The sequence below is a fragment of the Penicillium solitum genome (assembly GCF_028829755.1).
Source record: "Penicillium solitum strain IBT 25940 chromosome Unknown utg000001l_segment0_segment0, whole genome shotgun sequence".
Taxonomy (NCBI): Eukaryota; Fungi; Ascomycota; class Eurotiomycetes; order Eurotiales; family Aspergillaceae; genus Penicillium; species Penicillium solitum.
The window spans coordinates 8,037,286-8,059,828 of record NW_027072121.1 but is presented as its reverse complement, the minus strand read 5'-3'; the positions used below and the strand labels follow the sequence as shown (position 1 = coordinate 8,059,828).

The 22,543-nt window shown below is 47.5% G+C and overlaps 13 protein-coding genes across 13 annotated transcripts; 4 read left to right on the top strand and 9 right to left on the bottom strand.

Annotated features, from left to right (window-relative positions):
* Positions 1–48: 48 nt before the first annotated feature.
* N7455_003108 (uncharacterized protein) lies at positions 49–1,217 on the bottom strand (the record flags this gene model as incomplete). Its single annotated transcript, XM_065604414.1, has 4 exons — positions 49–93; positions 240–535; positions 628–1,066; positions 1,155–1,217. 4 exons carry the CDS (start codon positions 1,215–1,217, stop codon positions 49–51), a joined length of 843 nt encoding a protein of 280 aa, XP_065462905.1.
* Positions 1,218–1,754: 537 nt separating this feature from the next.
* N7455_003107 (uncharacterized protein) lies at positions 1,755–3,355 on the bottom strand (the record flags this gene model as incomplete). The annotated part of the gene is given in 4 exon segments (XM_065604413.1): positions 1,755–1,922; positions 1,935–2,612; positions 2,717–3,202; positions 3,227–3,355. 4 exon segments carry the CDS (start codon positions 3,353–3,355, stop codon positions 1,755–1,757), a joined length of 1,461 nt encoding a protein of 486 aa, XP_065462904.1.
* Positions 3,356–4,194: 839 nt separating this feature from the next.
* Positions 4,195–5,957, bottom strand: N7455_003106 (cytochrome P450; the record flags this gene model as incomplete). The annotated part of the gene is made up of 4 exons (XM_040960691.2): positions 4,195–4,367; positions 4,452–4,718; positions 4,788–5,454; positions 5,508–5,957. 4 exons carry the CDS (start codon positions 5,955–5,957, stop codon positions 4,195–4,197), a joined length of 1,557 nt encoding a protein of 518 aa, XP_040808820.2.
* A 254-nt stretch (positions 5,958–6,211) lies between these two features.
* Positions 6,212–7,992, bottom strand: N7455_003105 (putative serine peptidase, family S28; the record flags this gene model as incomplete). Its single annotated transcript, XM_065604412.1, has 3 exons — positions 6,212–7,463; positions 7,513–7,727; positions 7,816–7,992. The coding sequence occupies 3 exons, from the start codon at positions 7,990–7,992 to the stop codon at positions 6,212–6,214; spliced, it is 1,644 nt and encodes a 547-aa protein (XP_065462903.1).
* Positions 7,993–9,988: 1,996 nt separating this feature from the next.
* On the top strand, positions 9,989–10,957 carry N7455_003104 (SDR family NAD(P)-dependent oxidoreductase; the record flags this gene model as incomplete). The annotated part of the gene is made up of 4 exons (XM_040960708.2): positions 9,989–10,272; positions 10,328–10,557; positions 10,611–10,712; positions 10,764–10,957. 4 exons carry the CDS (start codon positions 9,989–9,991, stop codon positions 10,955–10,957), a joined length of 810 nt encoding a protein of 269 aa, XP_040808828.2.
* A 722-nt stretch (positions 10,958–11,679) lies between these two features.
* Positions 11,680–13,304, bottom strand: cp8 (putative carboxypeptidase Y; the record flags this gene model as incomplete). Its single annotated transcript, XM_040960697.2, has 4 exons — positions 11,680–11,751; positions 11,807–12,270; positions 12,330–12,690; positions 12,738–13,304. 4 exons carry the CDS (start codon positions 13,302–13,304, stop codon positions 11,680–11,682), a joined length of 1,464 nt encoding a protein of 487 aa, XP_040808834.2.
* Positions 13,305–14,161: 857 nt separating this feature from the next.
* Positions 14,162–15,018, bottom strand: N7455_003102 (uncharacterized protein; the record flags this gene model as incomplete). Its single annotated transcript, XM_065604411.1, has 2 exons — positions 14,162–14,721; positions 14,880–15,018. 2 exons carry the CDS (start codon positions 15,016–15,018, stop codon positions 14,162–14,164), a joined length of 699 nt encoding a protein of 232 aa, XP_065462902.1.
* Positions 15,019–15,668: 650 nt separating this feature from the next.
* On the top strand, positions 15,669–16,482 carry N7455_003101 (putative nucleoside-diphosphate-sugar epimerases; the record flags this gene model as incomplete). The annotated part of the gene is made up of 2 exons (XM_040955259.2): positions 15,669–15,928; positions 15,978–16,482. 2 exons carry the CDS (start codon positions 15,669–15,671, stop codon positions 16,480–16,482), a joined length of 765 nt encoding a protein of 254 aa, XP_040814449.2.
* A 609-nt stretch (positions 16,483–17,091) lies between these two features.
* N7455_003100 (uncharacterized protein) lies at positions 17,092–17,289 on the bottom strand (the record flags this gene model as incomplete). The annotated part of the gene is made up of 1 exon (XM_065604410.1): positions 17,092–17,289. One exon carries the CDS (start codon positions 17,287–17,289, stop codon positions 17,092–17,094), a length of 198 nt encoding a protein of 65 aa, XP_065462901.1.
* A 269-nt stretch (positions 17,290–17,558) lies between these two features.
* On the bottom strand, positions 17,559–17,762 carry N7455_003099 (uncharacterized protein; the record flags this gene model as incomplete). The annotated part of the gene is made up of 1 exon (XM_065604409.1): positions 17,559–17,762. The coding sequence occupies one exon, from the start codon at positions 17,760–17,762 to the stop codon at positions 17,559–17,561; it is 204 nt and encodes a 67-aa protein (XP_065462900.1).
* Positions 17,763–18,634: 872 nt separating this feature from the next.
* On the top strand, positions 18,635–18,914 carry N7455_003098 (uncharacterized protein; the record flags this gene model as incomplete). The annotated part of the gene is made up of 2 exons (XM_040955148.2): positions 18,635–18,758; positions 18,805–18,914. The coding sequence occupies 2 exons, from the start codon at positions 18,635–18,637 to the stop codon at positions 18,912–18,914; spliced, it is 234 nt and encodes a 77-aa protein (XP_040814455.2).
* Positions 18,915–19,688: 774 nt separating this feature from the next.
* N7455_003097 (NAD(P)-dependent oxidoreductase) lies at positions 19,689–20,579 on the bottom strand (the record flags this gene model as incomplete). The annotated part of the gene is made up of 1 exon (XM_065604408.1): positions 19,689–20,579. One exon carries the CDS (start codon positions 20,577–20,579, stop codon positions 19,689–19,691), a length of 891 nt encoding a protein of 296 aa, XP_065462899.1.
* A 766-nt stretch (positions 20,580–21,345) lies between these two features.
* Positions 21,346–22,541, top strand: N7455_003096 (uncharacterized protein; the record flags this gene model as incomplete). Its single annotated transcript, XM_065604407.1, has 4 exons — positions 21,346–21,619; positions 21,749–22,032; positions 22,089–22,317; positions 22,369–22,541. The coding sequence occupies 4 exons, from the start codon at positions 21,346–21,348 to the stop codon at positions 22,539–22,541; spliced, it is 960 nt and encodes a 319-aa protein (XP_065462898.1).
* Between the last annotated feature and the right edge of the window lie 2 nt (positions 22,542–22,543).

The following is a 22,543-nucleotide window of genomic DNA, read 5'->3' as shown; positions in this document are numbered from 1 at the left end:
TAGAATTGAGGATGTCGCCTATGGCTCCGTCAATCGAAGACAGAACCTTCACAGTTTAACCTTCTCGGAGGGCACTTGGACACGCAAGAGTCCCTGGGTATGGACTGGTCAGTAATCCAGCGTAAACGGCATAAGCAACGTAGGCAGTCTACAGGGGAAGAGAAGGTAGAAGAAATGGATACCTCTTGGACACATGTGGCCACCAAGATTCCCCTGGAAGACCAAATCCTCTGAATCACCAGCGCACGATCATTGCCAGCCCACGGGCTCTCTCTTTCGGAACACATCCACTCATCCGCCCGCACCGCTTCTGGGTGGTGGAAGTAAATTGTATGATTTAGACTAGCTGCCATGGCCATTTTAGTCCCGAATGTTTGACCCTGCAGATCGTGTACTTGAACTGCGGCACCAATAAAATATGCGTCGGACATGTATGCCAGCGCCGCGAGCTGGGCCTGAGGACTGCTTTGCTGGATGGGGTCCTTGGCCCGTACCCAGTATCGGATCTGAGTGTTAACCAGGTCGTGAGATGTTTCTATTTATTATCTTAAGACTCGAATATATATATATATAAAAAAAAAAGAGGAAACAAACTTCAACCACGGGTAGGGTCAGGGAAAGACTTACGATTCAGGATTTCCCCCCAGCGAGCCTCAAACGGCCCATCTACCCCCTTCCCATTCATCTCTGCTTGATCGGGTAATGTCAAGTCCTTGGGCATTTTTCTCCCATGTTCGAGTTTCCCTGCCTTGTCAGTATCACCGTTATTACTGTACGTTCCCACCCGCACAAAGTTAACGATTGCCTCAGAGATCACACCGGCCTTCTGGGTGGCGTGGACAGTCCTTGTGATGAAACCTTTCCCATCGCGTGTACTTTCAACACGATATTCAATCGGTCGCTTTGGATTACCGGGGCTGACGAAGCTGCAGTGGAGAGAGTGGGCGACGTAGTCACTCGGGATGGTCTTTTGAGCGGCCACAAGACAATGGGCAACAGTTGATCCGCCGTAGACTCCATAGCCGCCCGCGAAGCTCCACAGCGGTTGAGCGTTAGTGAAGTTATCCTGAAGAAGAAATTAAATACATACTTTGAAGAGACAGAGGACCAAGGAAAAAGCAAAAAAAAAAAACCAATCAAAGAAAGGGGCGTACCGGTTCCGACGACACTGGGGTCAGTTCGATAGCCTTTTCAATAGGAATGGTGTATTTCTCCATTGCTGATTCGATGAATGTGCTGCTCGAATCTGAGAATGCTTGACTATGATAAAGGTGGGGGGGGGGGTGTGTGAATACCCGTCCTTAAGAGGGTTTTAATCAAGAGAACCGTAGAAAGAGTCCCGCAACATGTGACCATGAGCCCTGATCCCTGTAGTATTCACTCTTACAAGATTACACCAACCCTTGTTTATCTAGCTGATCTAGCTGACACCTAACTCTCTACTTCCCCGTCCGTCATAGCCCACGCTGCTACTAGGCGCGAACGACATGTATAGGATATCGACGGAGCAACGGTAAACTCGGCCGCTAATTTGTAGGGACCTACTAGAACCCGGTCGACATGAAAAAAAAGGAAGAATGAGAGAAAAATCAAGGGAAGGAGCGAAGGTCCTATCCGCCTTAGGTAGAAAGGTAGGTTCAAGACTCCGTTGTCTTTTCTCGATGATCTTTCTATATATAAGCAGGCATGGGGTCTCAACTAGTATTTCCATCCACACAATGGGACTCCCCTTCTGTTGTCCCCCCTGAACTATTCTATTCCATCGGCTTTCGCGCAAACAATTTCATGATATGGTCACTACCACAAACAGCAGCAACATCCAAACTGGTCCGCTGGCGTGCATCCTCGGCCAAAGGGTCAAGTCCCCGGTCCATCAGAATCTGGAATCGCCGGACCACATTGTGAGAGGATTTCGCAGGAAACTGGCGACTTACCTTCTTAGAGGCCAACAGATGGAGCAACGAGGAGCCTGCGTTGTTTTGTGCGAAGAAGCCAGCTCCAGCCTCGTCGAAGAAGTTTAACATGGCTTCGGTGAGGTTATCCTCCTTTTCATAAGAACCATCATCTTGGTAGCTCCCAGGAGCTACCACGTAACTCTCGATATATTTGAAGAGAGGTGCATCGCCCTGGTTGTTGCGCGGGTTGATATCCACGCCCGCTTTTAGGAATCGCTTGAAGTGAGCCTGGGACTTGTCGAGGTGCTTAGCCAAATGATGAAGCGCCGTGTTTCCGTTCAGGTCTGGCTGGAGAGGATTAGCACCCAGTTCGAGAAGATCATCAATAAGATCGAAGTCTTTTAAGATCAAGATGCGGTGAAAGATTGTTTCACCATTCTTATTCGGCTGATTAAGAAGACCCGGATTCTTGATGATAACTTCCTTGAGTATTTTGAACAACTCCGAGTCAGCCCTGAAGGATTTCAGATGGTGGAGGATGGTATTGCCATCATTGTCCTGTGCCATGGAATTTGCACCACGGTCTATGAGCTCTTGGAAAATAGTCTTTGTGATGGTTGTTCCAGCTTCAATAAAATCGACCTTGGTGTTCAGTGTGTTCTGGCTCTGGGAAGCTGCAAGAAGCAATGTGCAACCGCTTGAATCCCGTCGCTCAAGCTCTAACGATGGCAATTGAAAGAATGGCCCACTTATGTGCTCTGATTTGAGAATGATGCGATGAGAACCTTGACATTAGACCAGCGCCACTGGTCTAAATCCACTAAAGCGTGGAGGAACTCATCATTCCCCTGATCCATCTCATCCAAAGCGTCCGTGACACAGTAGACCCTGGGGAATGTGGCCAGTGCCAGCTTCAGGTCTTTCCAGAGATCGGTTGGGGACAAGCTGTCCAGACTACGGTGGCCGTCAATATAATTCTTCAGCTTGGCTTGCAGAGCAGGGCTGTAATCCAAAAGTTGACATAGCCAATCCCGCAGAGCAGACACCGGCTGATGGTTGGCGTCGATGATCTGTCTGAAAAAGAAAAAGATGACTGGAATGCCATCCTTTTGTAACTGATTGATGATTGAAGCAGCTAGGACAGACTTGCCGGAGCCTGGGATACCTTTGACCGACAACAGCCCATCTTCGTCGCCTTGGTGCCACTGTTGAAATGTTGTTGTGGAGGTGAGCCACTTTCCCGTTCCCGCAAGATATGAGAGACGATGTCTAGAGTATTCACTTCTCTCCAGGTTATATGCGGTTGGCTGAAGCTATTTCCTGATCTTGACAATGTCGGGGGGAGGGAGAGGAAGGATGTTGTCCAGGTTGAAGTCACGAACATCCTCTAGGCCAACCATAATGACATCATGTCCATCGGAGTCTGGAGAGGACATCGCACTTAATGTCCGCTTGCGCATTATGTTTGTAGAAGTTGAAAAGTCAACAAAGGTTGGGGCCTAATGTCATAAAGCTTTAGCCCCGCTTTAGCTTGGGATTTGGGACTAGCGTATTGCCAAGCCTCATGAGGCACCTGGGCAGAATGCATGGTTGTGCTCCAGTGAATCTGGGATTTGTATTCACGGGTCCATATATGGGACTTGCTGAGTGTGACAAGTACGACCAGGCGAGGGCATGATAGCGGTAATCTGGCAATGGGTCCAGATACGTGGTATTTTGATCAAGTAGTCGCCTAGGTTGTATCTGGCAGAAAATTATTTGCACAGAAGGTAAGGTGGGAAAGTAAACACGGAGAGCTGAGATGTTGAGATGCTGACCGAGAGAACGAGAGAGGAGCAACCTTGAGGCTGTGGGTTGCGTGCCTCAGGCATGGATGCTGTCTAACACGGCATTTCCAAATCATCCTTCTAACTACAAAACCAGGCGAAAAAGCACATGTAAATAGGACGCCTAGAAAGACTGGTAAAAGGGTTCTCAATAGAATGTGTCTACTATAATGGCTCTTGAGATGCGTGGATAAATATTGAATCCTATCCTCCTCTATGTCAATGGACCATGCGACCGACCATCAGTGAGACTAGGGAGGAATGGGCTCGAGATTCCACGTGCGTTCGATTTGGTTCAACTTATCTAGCAATAATCTAAACCCGATCCATGCATGGCATGGGTATACCATATCTGACACAAATACACATCATGGGTTCTAAAATATCCTGATAGCGGAACCAATGCATCAAAACTGGTATCCTTCACTTGCAAGATCCATATACACATTCAATCATAACAGAAACCAAGAAACTTAAATGGTATCCGTAGAGTACAAACGAATAGGCACTCCAAGATCATGCGACATTGTGAGATTAGATAGCTTAACAGGCTCCTGCCGAGGATGGGTGTCCGCATTTTCGAGGGTATCGAAGTGCTGCATCAGACGAACGACGGTATAGCTTGCCTCAGTGAGAGCGTATTGTTCTAAGAGATTGGTTGTTAGCCAGTCATTCCGGGATGCCTTCAATTTTGACTCTCGGAGAAAGACAAGAACATGCAACAACTTACGACCAAGACAGATACGCGGCCCACCGTTGAAAGGCAAGTATTCCCATCCATGCTTAGCATTTTCCTCCCAGCGCTCGGGCCGGAAGGAAGTCGCATCCTTACCCCATAGATCCGTCCGGCGGTGCATGGCGTAGACGCTATAGGCAACCATTGTACCTTTTTTGATATAGACTGGGGATTGGTAGTCTGCGCCACCGCCGACCGGTAGAGAGGTATCTTTTGTTGCAACGCGGAAGTTGATAGGCACAGGAGGCTGGAGACGAAGGACTGGATGGAAGTTAGTTGGACATGTGTCCATTGGAAGAGTATACAGTATCCACAGCAACATCGACACACCTTCATTCAACACATATCGCAGATAAGGAATATCCTTCAACTTGGTCTGAGTCATTTCCGACCGCGGGTTCTTCGCATCTCCGAAGATTTCCACGATCTCACAACGTAGGCGGTTCCACACATTGGGGTGACGGGAAAGATAGAAGAACGTTGAGCTTAGAAGACTAGCCGTGGTATCGCGACCGGCCAATAGAATATTGAGCATATTATCGCGCAGTATCTTGGGGTCATCGGTGTCCGCCGCCAGTGCCTCGAGGAAGATATACCGACCGTCGACGTTCTTCTTTTCGGGATTACGTTTCGACTCCAAAGCGAGGTTGACATAATGATCGACGACTTCATGGACCTGCCGACTTGCCTCACGGAACTCCTTGGGGTTGACAACCCAGTACATTCCTTGGGCGCGGCTCCGTGCAGCGAGATAATCCTGAGCGGTTCCGAAGGCATTGGCGAAACCCTGTGCGCTACCGACGGCGCATTTTTCCAGCACGCCTGTCTTTCCAGAAGGGGGAAGCATGCACCCGACCGATTCCCCGAATAGGAAATGTGTTGCCGAGTCCAGGGTCAACAGGAAAAACAAACGCTGGATGTCGAAACTGCTTCTGTCTTTGGGGATTAAGTCGATTAAGTTGGAGATGTGGTCATCCAACATGGAAAGATCGGCGACCTGTCATTCTCGTCAATCATGTGTCGTGCATAAATCCACCGATAAAGTTTTACCTGGTCCCTGGTGAACTGCGGGCGCAGTAATCCGCGCGCATGCGACCACCCGGCACCATCGAGGGTGAAGATGCCATCGCCTAGGAGTGGGTAGAATTGTTGGTGTCTTGTTCCAAGAGAAAAATCTTTGAATTGGGTTGCCAAAATTGCCTTGACATTTTCGGGCTCCCTCGTCGTTATTATATTGCGAGAGAGGAATGTCTGTTTGTAGGTATTTCCATGCACGGCATATTCGTTGTATAGATGATCGATCCAGCGCTTTTCGCGGACAGCCTTGGTTAATCGAATAAAACCTGGAATACCGAAGAAAGCCGAGGAGCCTGAGCGGGGAGGTTGGCAATGTAGGGCTTTGGATTGTGTACGGTGGTGATGTAGCTGTACGAAGTAGCGCACGACCAAGAAGGCTGCAGAAAGCGCACCAACCAGGACAACTGTAGGACTGAATAACATTTTGCTTTACTGGATCTCCATGAGTTCAAAGAATAAGCAATTAAATATGTGAAATGGAATTCATGTAATTCGCAAAATGCTATCCATGGATATGTTCATGGCCTCGGTAGAGCTCCACGTGAGAAAAAGTGAGATCGCAAGGTGATACAAAAGGGGAATAGGGCTAAAAACTATGGGCAAATCATGGGAATCCAAATGACTCAGACCGCGGCGATCGTTCGAACGTTTCAAGGTTCCGAAGGTTATTTCAAGGTTTAACGAGTCTTGGCTTTAAAACAACCGAGCCACTCTGTCAGAGCAGTGTGGAAGTAACCCCGGGAAATGGCTCCAGGGACAAAGCTCGTGCGGAAATCAAAGCAGTGCTCCGCCTTCTGCATGATGTAGCCGAAGATCGTATTTTCCTCCGTCTCCACATTACATTTGGGGATCCCCGTTGTGAGTGACACACCCTGCGGGGCTAACCGAGTGCCCTCCGCGAGGGGAGACAAAGTACGCCACGGATCAAATTGACCGCCGCTCCAGTAAACGTTGGACGGACGAATAGTCCATCCGCCGGTCTCCGCATTGGTCGCGTCGACAAGTGGGTGCTTGGGGAACAGACCCTTCTTGACAGCCTCGGGGAAGGCCTTGTTGCAGTATTCCTGCGCATACTCGAGTGTCTGGTATTTTGACAGCAGCGAGCGGGGTCCGAAGTTATTGGTCTGGAAGAATCCCCATTCAGTGCAGTATTGCCAAGTCCAGCTGATGCTGTCCGGGTCGGAGGAAGGCTGCGACAAATCGCACGAGAGAGGCTCGCTGGCTTCAAGCTTCTTGCAGTTGGTGTCCAAATTCATATTGACTAGCTGTGTGAAAGCCGGCCATGATGCATAGCGCTCCGCGGCATACTTCTTACCCCGGGTGTGGGCGAATCCTTGCGCGGGTGCGGTTTTGTTACCCTTCGGGTCAGTCTCCATGTGTTCGCAGAATGACTCCAAACTGCCCACACCACCGCCCATGCCATAAGATTGGAAGTAGTTGTAAATAATCACGAGGGCGGCGGAGAAATCGCCGTTGCTATTTTTCTCGGCGCCTTCGCCGAAGAACTTTTGCTTAATGGATGCCGCGGTCGATTCGCTGTGCGACAGTTGCTGGTCGATGTACTCCAGTGCAGCCTGGATGTCTCGGGTGCAGTTCGAGTGTCCATATGCAACCAGACCGTCGTAAACCTGGTCGAAATAGACGCTCATGTCGATCCGGGCTTCCACGGGGGCCGAGGAAGCGTAGGCGGCGTAAATTGTATCGGGATACAAATGACGGGTGAACGCAGATCGCATGCCGGAGTATGAGCCTCCAACCATGACCCACGGTGTTCCACTTGGGGTCAGGTCCACATCACTGTAATTTCCACGAGTGAAGTTGGCGGCAAAGAATGGGATGTCTGCCAGAGCCTGTTTGTTGTTCAGGTACTGGAGATGGTCAGGCTTCATGTGCAGGCTGACGTTGTAGGGAAGAGAATCTCCGTAGTATCTAATAGGCGTTAATTGAGGCTAGTTTTCACTAGGGAAAGGAAACAAACCGGTGCTCCCAAACGATACCAATTCCACCGAAATCCTTGACCAACTGATAAAAGAATGTAGTCGAATTGCCCAGATAGGCTTGAGCCGATGATTCTGCAGTTGCCTCACCAACATCATACACGAAGACTGGTCCGCCCTCCTTGTAGTTCTCTTCGGATACCCAATAACGGTTTTGGTAATGACCAACCGAAGAGTTGCTGTGGTCAATGGGGAGCTACTAATTGTCAGCATTTATCTTCTCGGGGGACATGAAGAATTTCAACACATGCCGAAACATATTCTGCCTTAACGATCTCATCAACCTGACCACTGGCAACAGCCTGCACCGAAGTCTTATGACCGAGCAGGGTATCCGGATGAATGCCCAGCTCAGCGGAAATCTTCAGATCGCGCTTGAACGGCGATGTTACAACTCCTGCAGCTATACCAGACAGCGCAGCCAGGATGGCAGTCCCACGAGCCACAGTAGAAAAATGCATATTGACAGTATCTTAAGGGGTCCCTCAAAAACCCAGCCAAAGACACATACGGATACAGAACAGCTTTGGATTATCTCCACTGATGGGTCCCTTACGGAATATATATGCATTACGGAGATAGATCGCCATTGGGGAAGTGATAAGACAAATCAGGGTATATTAGGTTATAGGTCCGAGAACAATACGATAAGAACAATATGGTTGCGTTTATGGCAAGGCTGCAGTCATCTGGAACAGATGGATTGTGGATTCGGGGCATCCGATAGGATCAACGCGGAGTGGACACAATCAGGCACACCCGAGACATGACCATCGCGTGCGGCCAGTATCTATGATTGTATGACCCGGGCACCAGAAGTTGCAGAGTCTAATTTCTGGGGAGTTTAAGTTGAATGTAACCTAGTGAGAACGACTTAAGCTGTATGTCTTGAATTAATTAGAGAATTACCCAATTTACCCCTCGTTTTTATTTGCTATCGACACCTTTGTACAGCCTACTAACTGTGCATTGCATTAGTGATGTAGTACTCCCCCGCTAGCTCGTATTGACTATCATTTCCCGATTCGGCAGGAATGCGATCGTCGACAGATTCAGCCAACTCCTGAGATCTTGGATATTTACCAAGCAAATTCCATTAATTGAGTTTTCTTTTCTAAGACTGAGAACAACACATTTCCGCATCTGGCTTTTACCTAAAAACAGGCACCACGCGAGTCTTTCCTCTCCCCGTACCTTGGGGGGGTGGATCCCGAAATCAGGTGTGAAATTGAAGTTCATCATTGGTCATTGAGAAAAGCAACGGTCAACCGGACTCCGAACAATAGCCGGAACTTAGTATTGTTGTGTTGTAATTGTTTAATTAGATTTCCCGTCTCTCTGCCAATTCAACTCATGACATTATTCATGGTCTCGGGATCTTTCTGAACTTCTTAGAATCATGTCTGGGAACGGTGAGAATTGTGGAATGTTGATCCGGAATGTCCACGCCAGGTGGGCAAAAAAAAGCAAGTTTCACGCTCACCGTAGAAACATATTTCATTGTGGCTTGAATTGACATGGAAGGTTTATTCCACGCGATTTTCTTCGCTTTTCTTCTTCACGGGATTCCGGGACCGGTGCCCCTCTAGTATCTCCTACTATTTCCCCCCTCTTTTCCCCTTTTCCCCCTTCAAGTCATAACGTGGCACGAGGAAACAGGTGCCCTGTCAAATATACAAAAGGGACATGAAGAGGGATAGTTGTAGAGGCAATGTTCGTGTGATGAATACTGTGATGTGATAGATAATGTGGTTTGATGTGATGATATATGTAGGCTACGAGAGCTGCAGGTACCATAAGATATAAGCCCAACATTGTCTAATGAGCTGAGCTTCAATCTGGAATATTCTAAAGCTTCGATCTTCAAAAAACTGTGCGTTATCAATCAAGTCTAACACGTGCTTCTATCGACTCTGTGCAAGGTTGCACAGCAGTTCATCCCTTCCCATCTTGTGGACACCCAACACGGCGAATCAAGCAAGAAAGACACACATGCGTCATATAATTTACCCAACTTTCAACTAACCATTATTTATTATTCTCTAAATAATTATGTGAGATAAACCCACACTTGGAGCACATTGTGGCGAGAGAGTGACAAACAGGCCACCGTGTGTCTTAAAGGGGAAGGCAAAGCGAGGCATCTCGGCACGCCTTCCGCATATATTAATCTCCCATCCCATCGCTTCCAAGGTTGCTACCAGGCTTCTCGGCTATAGAAAACAGACTCGGTCCGATTTCCGAATATGAGTTGCAGAGTCTAACGAACTGCAAGAATTCAAGGTGTGATATCTGTTCCATAAAAGGCAACTGACGTCCACGAGCACTTCGGCCCAGTTTCCAACTCTACAATTTGCCAGCGTATAAAGCCATGAAGTCTGACAGAGCAATGACCCCTCTTTCCTCACTATTATCTCTTATTGAATAACCGCTATATTGTGAAGAAACAATATAACCATGTCGCAATCATCTCGTCTGCAAGACAAAGTAGCCATCGTCACTGGATCTTCATCTGGCCTGGGACGAGCGATCGCCATCCGCTATGCCCAAGAGGGAGCGAAAGTTGTTTGCGCTGATCTCACACCAACTGCACGATCCCAAGAGGAGGCTGAGATCACGACGCATGATCTGATTCTCAGGGATGGCGGGCAGGCGACCTTCGTGCAGACGGATGTCGGGGACGCAACGCAGATGGAGAACTTGGTCCAGGTCGCCGTGAAAGAGTATGGACGACTGGACATGTATGAACGCCCGATACTAAAGGTCTTGAACAACCTATCTGACGATTTCCCTTAGTCTGGTCAATAATGCCGGGATCAGCATCGAGGCACGGACGCCTGCTGTACTACATCTGACAGATGAGACAACCTGGGATACGACGATGCGTGTCAACACCAAGTCTGTGTTCCTGGGTTGCAAGTATGCTCTTACTCAAATGTTAGCACAAGAACCTCATTCTTGCGGAGATCGGGGTTGGATCGTCAATATCTCTTCCATTATGGGTATGATTGGTGGCCCGGAGAATCGTGAGTTTAACTCTTAAAGCTGTGGATCTGGGTGTTGCTGATGCTTGAACTAGCATCGTACTGTGCATCAAAGGGTGCTGTGAGTAATCTCACGAGGCAGATGGCTCTAGATTATGCCCCTGATAACATTCACATCAATGCCATTTGTCCTGGCTGTAAGTCAACTTGTTCCAGGATTGGCTATATTTTCTCTAACACAAGTCCAGACACTCAAACGGCTATCTTCAAGGAGACAACTACTAACTTGACCCCTTGGGAAGACCTGAAAAGGCGCCATCCGTTGAAAGGGCCGGGGATGCCGGAGGATATTGCGCGTATAGCTGTTGTGTTGGCAAGTGATGATGCCAGCTGGGTGACTGGAGTTTGTCTTCCCGTCGATGGCGGGTATACTGCTCGTTAAACATTTCACCGTTGGTCTGTTGGCGCTTCCCGATTTTCCAGCTGTTATCCTAGCGCAATGGACAAGTCTTGAAAAGTAATAATGCGTCCCATCAAGCTAAGGTGGAAGCACCTGGTCACTCGTTAGATATTACTTCTTTTTGGACATTCCATGACGATCCCAATCCAAGAACCGAGGCTTACCCCCAGGACCCGTCAGATTTGGCTGATTCTTGGGTAGCTCGATTTTAAAGTCCCTATCCGCCAATCAAAACATAAGGGGAATCCCATCCGAGGCGCACCTGCCAATAAAATGCCTCCAAAGGAACGTGGTTTCCTTGATTATCCAATAGAATGAAAGTAAACAAAACTGACCTATAAAACCAACCGGGCGTCAGCCACTGATCGCACCGGACGGGATGTTCCGATGGATGGTCTTCCGAAGTCCTATTTGGGCAATGGAATCGCTAGTTCTTTCTAAAGAGACAGCCTCCTCCATAGGGCAATACGCCCGGCATGCAATATTGGGTACGAAGAGGGGGAAGGCCCCCGTGACAAGCGATTTGTTTACATTCGGAGAACACGATACGCACTGAGTATAGGAATTATGTTGTATTTTTTGTCTACCGCAGGCCTTTGAAGAGCATCAGATGATCCATCCTGCTCGTTTTTCTCGGAGATTGTATAACGGAACTTCATCTTTCGAGAACGCTGGTCTCAACTCCCTGGAGCAGGATTCGAGGACTAAGCAAAGGAATCACCCGCAATCCATCGGGTCAAGATGTCAAATGCCACATCACCGCGATCCTGGGGAACCTATTACAACTATCAGCATCTGGTCGGATTAAGATATCTGCATCGATGAACTCACCATATGACCCGCCCCATCAACCGTCACAAATGCAAACCGTGATTTCTCTGCCAGCCCGTCCAATTGCACACGCACCTCTTTCGCGTTGCCGACCGTTTCAAGACGTCCCGCCACGTTTGAAGTCCAAGGAAGCAGCGGCTTGGATGTAAACTCACTCTGTCCCTTCCATGCAAGCGAGTTAGCCCATCGGAGGTTTCCTGCCGTGTTGCAAGCTAGGTCAAGGTTTCCTTGGTAGGCCAGGAAATCCACTCCATGAGAAAGCAAGAAAATTATATGGTCGGACGAAGATGTCATTGCCTCCGGCGTTGTTGCAAAGGCGTCAGCCACAGTGCTGGACTCAAATCCGTACTTGTTGACCCCTTCGGGCGGCGAGAGGGCTTCGCGGACCACCGGCGAGTTCAGATACTGCTCAATATAAGCTGCTTCTTTGTAGCATATATCATCAATATAACACGGGGCTGTGACTGTTGATTTCTTTGTGTTAGGTGAAGTCGCACATTAATAGTGGATAGGAAAATCTTACTGTCGAAGCGGTTACGGCCTCCCTTCTTGCTCTCATCCTCGTACAAACCAACGATTCCTTTGTAGCAGACGGCATATGCAGCCGTGCAAATTGCAACATCGGGGTTTCCGGCGCAAGTATCGTAGAGTTCCATGCATCGCGGCATGCTGGCGGCGATAATATCGCATCGTGTCTCATTGAACACGGGCGTGGAAACGCCGGGATTGGTTGTACAAAGCGTCTCCCAGTACCCGAAGGTGATGTCCTTAGATGACATAAAGCCATTACCTATCAGGCATGACTTAAGGTTGATCTGGGGCTCTGAGGGATATTGCTGGTTGTGGGTCACAATCTCAGCTCCGAGATAGGGGATGTATTTGCCCTGAGGGTGTCAGCGTTGCATCCAAAGTGACAAGGGGCAAGTCTCACTGCGTATGATTCACCAGAAATATGTAAATCCGAGAAGCGTTTGTGGGGGAAGATCTCAGATACAAAAATTTGGAGAAAACGGTGCATGTCAACTGCGGCCTCTTGAGAATCGCGCGCGACCTCGTAGCCCTCGTCAATATAGGACCAGCCCACATCGGCTGGCTGGTCAACGAAAAGTAATGAGGAGTTTCGAGACCAGCCCCATGGATTGTGAATGGTCCCATTGCCATGGTCGTTTATTAGACATGGCCCATTTTCTTGGAACAGGCCCAGTAAACTGGAGCCCCCGGGCCCACCATTCATCCACAACGTTAGTGGGTCGGCTGCGGGATCATTCTGACTTTCGAAGTACCAGAAGAACAGGTGCTTCGGGCCAATATCTAACCATCCGGTATATTGCGCGGAGCCTGCAGTACAGATAGACTCATTTTGTTGCCGGATGCGTACTGAATGGGGTGAATTTGGACTCCGGAAGGTGGTGAAGTTTGAAGCCCCAGGCTCTGGTCGGAGCACGGTTTGTGAGGCATGGCCCACGGCAACGAGGGTAACAAGCCAAAACTTCCACATTTTAATGACGAATGAGAATTTCCTGGAGAGCAATACCGAATACTGGTAAAGTTGCTTTTTATAATGGTTATCGGTCAGCGTCAGATTGAAGCCTGGAAAGTCGGAGCTCGGAGCTCGGAGCTAGGACCCAGCATCTATTAACGCTAAGAGGCTTGGAGCATATTTGTCTCACCAGAGAACATTTGCATGTGAGCATAGCAAGCTTGTGCAAATTATCCTGACAGTCTACCAGGTTCCAGAGTTGAAGATTTCTCCGAGTATCAACTTATCACTCAAGATCTATACCGTTTTTATTTCCCTTTTCATCACGTCTAAGCTCGATGAGCACTACTATGGCAGGCCCCACTGAAAAAGCGCTGTTCTGCGTGGCGACATGTTGAGTCCTCACTGATGCCATTTCTACCGCAGAAGGCGTCAAGATTGATAAACTGTGGTAGGGTGACGGATACGAGTGTTGGCTCAGTTGCAAAACATTGCAGTCATCTCTGTGGCTATGATGCATTCATTCCAATCAAATCAGAGATAATACCAATTTGGGTCGATCTTCTGTTTCCCAGCAATTCTAACACTTGTTCCAGATCTTCGCGAGAATGATCTTAGTTTATTTCACACAGAACTCGGTCCAATTTAGACAACTGGGTGATAGCTTATCTATTTGGCCCGCTAGCATCAGCTTCGGTCTCATTGTATTTCGGTCCGTTCCTCTTGATCTAGTGGGCTCCATCCGCTTTCGCTATTGCTTCAAATGTATACTCATCTGGGTCCCATTTCAGAATCCTGGTTTTCATCTCTTCCAGCTTTTGAGCAATTAGTTGCTCCATCTCCTCTATTTCCCTTTCACCTAATAGTCCAAGCCTTTATTTCCAAGCTGTCTCGGGACTTTGAGGAGCCGTGAAAAACAACGGATCAATTTTCTGCCAGTAGATTGCGTCAAATGCAAAGCTATCATCTGCTGACTCCACAACATCGTTCCTCTGGTGTAACAAGTGCTGAATATTGAGGTCCGCAAGGGCTTCAAGATAGCAAGAAATTGTATTGAATGTACTATCGGGAAGTTTAGACCGCGGGAGACCTCCCAGTCGCACCAGTCCATTCATATTCATTGATAAGGGCCGGCGCGATACTTCCCAGGTAAAGTCATCGACCTGGGTGAGAGATCCTATACGGGGAAATGAAATCTTCGAAAGTTGGAGTAATATACCCACTAGCTGGCCGTATAAAAACTCAAGTGTAATATCATTGATTTTCGGATCCAGAATTCCACGTTCCTTTTTCGGACATCCAGGGGTACTGAGAGCGTCGTACATATTTGTTTCGTGCTGAATGTAGTCCATCATAATAAATGGGCTCAGTTCAAGGGGGCTTTCCTTCTTCGTGCCCGAGTGAAGAATGAACGTAACAGATATCGATGTCTGGTCTATGAGAAATCGCATTATAGCAACTTCATTCACAACTTTTTCCTCAGGGAAAAATACGGCACCGGGCTGAGGTAATCGTATGACAACAGCATGGTTTTGGTACTTCATCCTCAGGAGATATTATAAGAACCTTTTTCGAGTATGGCGAACTCCGTACCATCTCCTCTATGGTGCTCGAGGATGAACATCGCGATCGGTTTCTTGATGTCAAGCTTCAGGAATTGAAGGAGCCAATTGTGAGATATTTCCTCGGCATATTCCCAGGCCATATCATCAGCGCACATTAGAGTCTGCATGATCGTGTCGCAATCTGGATAGAATAGTTTGAAAGAGATACGATACAGTGAAGCAGAAGATTGATTGATTGCCTTGGGTGCGATTGAGACCTTTTTGGGTACAACTTGGCATCACATGACAATTCCTTTGCCCAATGATATTTTACAGGAACTGGTTGGGATCCCAGCCTATTTTTATCATGCAACCAAGCGACAGGGTTCCCCATCCTAATATTTCCTAGGATAGTGATGACCTTTACTTTCAAAGTTGCATTCACACTTAGCCACAAATGGAATTAGGTGTGATGACTGGTTTGTGGCTTTGTGGACTGAAAGTGTAATTACTGTGGGATGATCTTAAACAATTACTACTGAGCTGACAATAACAATAGTAAACCTCTATCTCCGTTCGTTGTCCAAATGGGGTTAAAGTAGTGGGTCCCTATTAAGTCCAACCAATAAACACCTTTGAAACATCCGCTAGTACTATATGTACTAACCGTATATAGTTAGCGCACTGTCAGCATCAGCCGCATCTAGGGCACCAACCAAGGCTGCTCTTTCGCGGATTTAAGCATTCGGAACGGACTAAACGAATCAGAGGTATATAATTGAGGTCCCCCCCCTATTCCATTCTTCACATCAATTCACAGTTCAACAATATTTCCAAAATGCATCTTATTCTCACAGGGGCAACCGGGCTAGTCGGGTCTTCAGTGCTCGACGCCATGCTCAAAAACGCAGCAGTGTCCAAGATCTCAATTTTGAGCCGAAGCCCCGTGCGAATGGCAGAAGATGCGAAAGATCCACGCGTTCATGTCATCACCCACACAGACTTCGAATCATACAAGCCAGAGCTTCTCGATCAATTGAAAGATGCGGATGGATGTGTTTGGGCCCTAGGGACAAGCCAGACCAATGTCACCAAAGAGTACGAGAAATCCCTTTGGTACATGAATTTCAAAACTAACAATTAATAGACAATACGTCAAAATCACCAAGGATTATACCCTAGCAGCTGCAAATGCGTTTTCCACAATCAAGCCTTTAGACCATCCCTTCCGATTCATCCATGTATCTGGTGAAGGCGCAACGCAAACCCCCGGGCGATTCTCACCGATTTTTGCGAGAGTAAAGGGCGAGACTGAAACGCTTCTCGGAACGTTATCAGAGCTAAAGCCAACATTTCGGGTTGATAGCGTGAGGCCTGCATTCGTTGATCCGGCGACACACAACACCATCAAGCCGTATATTCCGTCTGCTGGAATGACTGGAATTGTCTCGAATATTGGTATGGCTGTGCTTGGCCCCAGTGTGCGGTATCTCATGAAGTCGATGCATTCTCCAACGCAGCACCTTGGGTCGTTCTTGACGGAAATGGCGATGGGACGCTATGAGGCAAAATTGGAGGGTCCAGGGGCATTCAGATTAGGGGGAGGTTATGTCGTTGGGAATATTGGTATGCGGAGAGTTTTGGGGCTGTGAGCACTATCATGATAGGAATGGCTCGATATGTATATAAATTTTTAATAAGGTACTACTCTGTCTTTTGTCCTTACTCGTCCCTAATGACCATCAAATAGATATCACTCTGTAAAATGTTGAGACGCCTTTTTTTATTGATTAGTCTAGTCCGTAGCGCTTTGGCCATATATTACTAAGGGTTTTCAAACATCCAGGTATGGACTCCTACCTAGTACGATAATAGATGGGATAAATATCATACCTTAGCTATATTTGTTGAAAATTTTCGATCCATATAAAGAAACGGATTCTGGACTCTTGCCCAAATCTCATGTGGCAATTCCCCAAGTAAGGAATACAAGCCAGGGTTGAGCTTGAGACACTATATATCCATTATAAGTATCGAGTCAAATATAAAGCCCATTTCCATTTCATAGGGGCAATATGTGTTATGTCGATATCCCAGTATTATACCGTCTAGCTATTAAATACTTGGATTATGATTAGGAAGATAAATTTGTTAGGAATAGCATAGCTTCGATTAGAACCAAGCATTCCATAAAAGATGAACGCAATTAAACCTAGTATGCGTGATGCAAACAGAATGCTAGACAGATCTGGATTGACCGGCTACTGTCCTCGTGCGAAGTTCTCAAGTTTGCTGAAGGCCTCGGCGAGATCGTTAAACCGACGGGTAACTTCGTCGGCAGCAGTTCGGACAGCAGCATTCTGTCGGTTTCCTACGCTGATGTTCGCAATAATACTTTGTAGGTCTGTGTTGCTGATTTGATTGCCGTGATCTACCGACTTCTGGATGGCGCTGTTCATGGTGGCTCGTGCATCAACCCACGCTTTTTTATTCGCATCGATAGCGGACAATGACCGGTCGTGGGCATTCGAGAGTGCGATTACCGCATTTTTACGTGTTGCATGAACTCTTGTGTAGAGGAGCTTTCTTCCTGGGGGCGGGGAGAAGCCATAGGAACAGCCGCGTTGGTGTTGGTCTGGGGGATCACAAGGGGCTCGGACCCATGATGCTTAGAAAAGTCGCACAGCTGCGCCTTTTTGCACCAGTGACAATTGGCACGCTCCTTGGGCTACCCCAGGATTTCAATCACGAAGCAGGAGTTGAATGTGCCTTCTTCTTTAAGACATGCCTCACATTCCTCCTTGTTGATCCGGCCGACACACTGGATGTACGCGGCCTCCACGTTGGCAATATTCTGCCCAATCTGCTCGTTAAAACCATCAGCGGTCCACATGAGACCTTGGCGGAGCACCGGCTCCCTGGCCAGGGGCATCGTTCCAAGAAGTTGAAGGAGCTTGGATTTTATGAACTTGCCCTGCCGGGCAACACTCCAGCTTAACAACTGGATTCGATCCGCACAGGCACCTGGGGGCAGCTGGCCAGTCCCCGAAAGTGGGGCTGGGAGGACCACAGGGCCCAGAGGGTGCGGAAAGCCGAGGAAACATCACGTCTATTAATGTCAGTGTAACCCGCATAGTAGTAGGCACGAAGTTTGATCTTACTCAGACATTGTGTCTCTTGGATAGATGTTGACGAAGAACGGAATAAGAGCGAAGCTTCTTCTTATCGATATTGGTGAGAAATGAGACCTGAGGCAAAGTTCTTCTAATGAATTTGGATGAATTGATTAAGAGGTGACGTGGAGGAGAGGAGAGAGAGAGGAAAGAAGAAAGAGATCTAGAATCAGACTGGGTTTAAATACGTGCTCCACGGTTCACGCGCGACTTGGTGATATACTTAACAACACTAGGAAAGTGTGCATCAGTAAATGAAAAGACCTTTTAAGTCTTTTTCAAACTCTCCTGACTACCAACTCAAATTATACTGAGACAACTCACATTCATTTCTTCGGAATTATGGCCAACTCCCTTAGGCCCAATAGTGGTCTTTTTAGATTAAATGCCCGGTAGAAGTGAGGAAGGTACAACCTTGGAGGCTTCGAATCTTCCAACTTGGGAATAAACATGTGTGTATTATCTAATTGTTTTGAAAATTTGCCCCTGAGGCAAGTCTTGTCTTTCGGAAAATGTGCCAAAACATCCAGGTTGAACTACACAGCGTTGGAAACAGGCTTGTTCCAGGACGAGCTGGATGAAGTATCACCGTTTCCCATTTCCTTTTCTTTTTTCTAAAACCAACCTCAACATGCAAAACTCGATGGATCGCTGTATTCCGGAAAAATACATCCCACTTGTGATTGTCCTACCAGCAGTCACTTTCGTGGTTGGGGTCATTGGGGCGATAATATTCTCTATCACTGTCGGCGTCGGTTAGTACCTTTTCTTCGTAATAGGGTATGAGCCGTTCTAATATAGTGTATAGACACCCAAGTCTGAAGCAGGGGTTGAACGAAGAGCAAGCGAAGGCATTTATCAAGATGCATGAACAGACACAGCCCGGGATCATTTATTCACCAGCCTTTTGAGCGACATTAGGAAAGGCGCTAACTTGAGTTTAATAGAATCCTGGGCGTGCAACGTGTGTTGTTGCTTCTGCATTTTGAGACAGCAATGGGAGCAAACTCCAAACAAAGGCAAACACAACCTCGATAGCTCCGGACGGTCCACTCATTGTTCCTATTCACGGCACTCGAACGGTTCACGACACTCCCAACACTCCGAAAACTCCGAGAAAAAGGAAGATTATTCGAAAGATTACCAATCCAAGTGGACCAGGCTCTTCGATAAAAAAGAAGCGGACTCGGAAAGATACACGAAGCGAAAACAGTGCGCTGGAATAATTGTTGGGATGAATGCCTGGATACACGGTTCATCAGGCCTTGTTTGCCAGGCTGGCCAGCTACATAAGTAGCTCTCTGTATGCTTCAGAGAATCAATCCTTCTTCTCTTTCCCCCTGGCTCCTAGTAGCTCCAACAATAATATTGAAGCCTTCCAAAGATACCCCGGCTTAAATAAGATAAGTTGAAATCAAATATTATATATAGAAAACTATTTTGTATAGAGGATACTTTTTTGGCCGCCTTTACATACACCTAAAAATTCACCTAAAAAGACATCTGAAAAGACATCTAAAAGGGAGCAAAGAGAGAGAAGAAGGGTTGATTCTCTGCTATCCAACAGGAAACAACTTAAGTCAGTAGCGGGATGAAGCTTGACAAACAAGGCATCTGTCAAATGACTATCCTCCCAGATCTATCCATCAAATCTGGCGTCTCTGGAGGGCAGTTCCCCGATGCTCCTATTTTGGCTCCCGCAGAAGACGAACGAGCCCAGAAATTTCCTCGCGCCCTTGTCCGCGCTCCACGCCTTCTTTGACGACGTCGAGAAAACCTTGCAACAATCGACTGGACACACCGAGCTCCTTGGCGGTTTCGAAAATGTGCTTTGTGGAGTCAAGCTGGACCGCGATAGGAGACCCATTCCTCTCGGCGACGTACTCCTTATTCTGAACTTCCTCAGCAGTCCGCACAAGCCATTCCTCCATTTGCCCTAGGAGTGGAACAACAAAGCCACGTGCAAACTCCGCTTCGCTGTGTCCGGCCGCACCGATCATAGCCAGGGCCTGCATGAAGCCAGAAAATATGCCGCTGAGGATCGACAAGAGCGAACAATCGTACAGTGGTGCGGCCCCCACATCATCCAATAGCCAAAGTGTGGTTCCGAGGGGTTGAAGAGTCAGCTCCCATTTCTTGAAAGTCTCAGATGACCCGGCGAAAATGGTCATTGCTCCCCCAGACCTGACTAGGCCCGGGGAAGCCATCACTGAGCCATGGAGATACCCAGCTGCCATGTATTGCGAAATTGCTCTCTCGGCAGTCTTTCGAACTTGCTGCGGCGAGCCATTGACAATGTTGACGATTGTATGTCCGGAGATGTCTCCAGCCGCAGCTAGAATATCCACGACAATATCATCTGTGTTGATACATAGAATGATGAGAGGACTGGAGCGAATACATTCAGTCGATGAAGGGGACTGGATAGCTCCCTGTTTGACAAGATCGGCGGCTTTGCTGGGAGTTCTGTTCCAAACGAAGGTTTTGAATCCTTGGGAAACGAAATTTGAAGCAATCGCGTGGCCCATTTGGCCAAGGCCAAGAATCGAGATGGATTTGGGCTCTGTGGTAGACATATTGAATTGAGCAGTTGATGTTATTCAAAGAGTCCTAGTCACCAGCGGGTTGACTAGATATAAATACATATTGAAGTAGGACTTGTTTATTGTGCTTTCCAATCTATAACACTACCTTGGTAAGCTACACATGGCAAATCTATATCCACGTAGAACTTGCTTATTATGCTTTCCAATCCATAACATTAACTTGGTAAGCGAGACATGCCAAACTCGCTTTGGCTCGGCGCCCGCGGGACCCGTAGATAGCCTTGGCTTCATCTCGCAGCCGTTGCGCCAGACAAAGTTGGACATTCGAACCGAGCAACTCAAACTTTGTTATTAATATCAAAGTTCAACTTTGGAAGCTACTAGCAAGGAATCGTTAAATAGATATCAAGTTATATTGTAAATGCAGTCGCCCACTAATGTGCATTTGTTGTTATCGTGTTGGCTGGTTAGTTATAATATCGTCCTATATATGCCTTAGGGACAGATATCTACGGACTCCGTAGGACCTTACTTGGATGCAGTTTAATAAGCTTATAGGAAAATTAAATCCATGGATGTGTCTTGTGTCTTATCCAGTAATTGAGCAGGTATAAAAGCAAGCTTGTCAAATTTGGCCTATTCCGGCCGCTGTAACCCGGTGTCTGGACGATAATAAGCTCCCGCCTATCTCTGACCATTCCCAACGTGGTCTACGTCACCTCAAGCCTCAGGATATATTTCCATCTTAAGGCTTAAGACTCGTGCGTCCTCAGATGTTAAATTCCTTGAATATTTCATGCCTTGGAATAGTTCGTCCATGCTCCAACACGCCAAATTCTGGAGAAGCGGACATGATGCTGAGGAATTACCTTCGCCAACCACTGTCGTTCCATTCGCCGGACGCATTGGTGCCAACCAAGAGTTCGCAATGGATAAAAACAATTGTACGCAGATAGAATTGTTGCAGAAGTTTCCTGACGCTGCCCCCTGGATCCCATTAAAGGATGCTATATCCTTGCGACATATTCTACAGGTAGAGCTATGGAAGGCCGCTGGTGTCGAAGCGATAGGTCTGTGAGCCCTAACAAATATGCATGTGACATTAATATTCACAGCACTAGGAACATGCTTGCTGGTATACTTGACCTCCTTCATAGCTGTGAGCCTAAGTCAAACAGTGAAGTAAATTCTTTTTTCAGCTCCCTTCTTGACTGATATTCTAATGGTGACACTGCGAAGCGCCTTTGCGACCGGTGCACTTGTACCCAGCCTGCTTGGTGGACTTACAGCGAGCCTAGTTCTTCCTTTGTTCATCTTCGCTACAGGCCCGGTTTCTGGGGCGCATCTTAACCCTACCATCACCATCGCCACATTCTTCGGGCGACTGGCGACGTTGCCACGATGCATTCTGTACATCGGATTTCAGACTTTTGGAGGGGCTATGGCGGGTTTGCTGTTGAGAGCGAGCTTCGACACGAGATCTGTACACCACCCTCCCTCTTTGGGCCGCGAAGAACTTATGCTGACGCATATATCCAGTTCATCGTGCCAGGTTGCTATATAGATACTACAAAAGTCTCAGTGGGCAGCGCATTCGCCATAGAATTCACGACTGATTTCGCTTTGATCTTTCTGTCATTCGGTGTCGGTCTTGATCCTCGACAGCGCTCTGTATTCGGGCCAGCCTTAGGCCCTATCTTTGTTGGCATTGTTTTAGGAATGTGTACGTTTGTGACTGGTTTTAGCCGTATTGGGTACACTGGGTTCTGTGAGTTTTTAAATCAACCTGGCAAAGCTTGCAGTTCTAACACGCTCAAAGCGGGAAACCCTGCACGGTGCTTTGGGGCAATGGTTGGATCGCATTTTGCTTCTTATCATTGGATACATTGGATAGCACCGTTGAGTGCGTCTATCATTCACGGGATGCTATATCACTTTATTCCACCTTACTCTCGGAAGAGAACCCCAGATGTGAGCGTGGGAACATCTTGAAT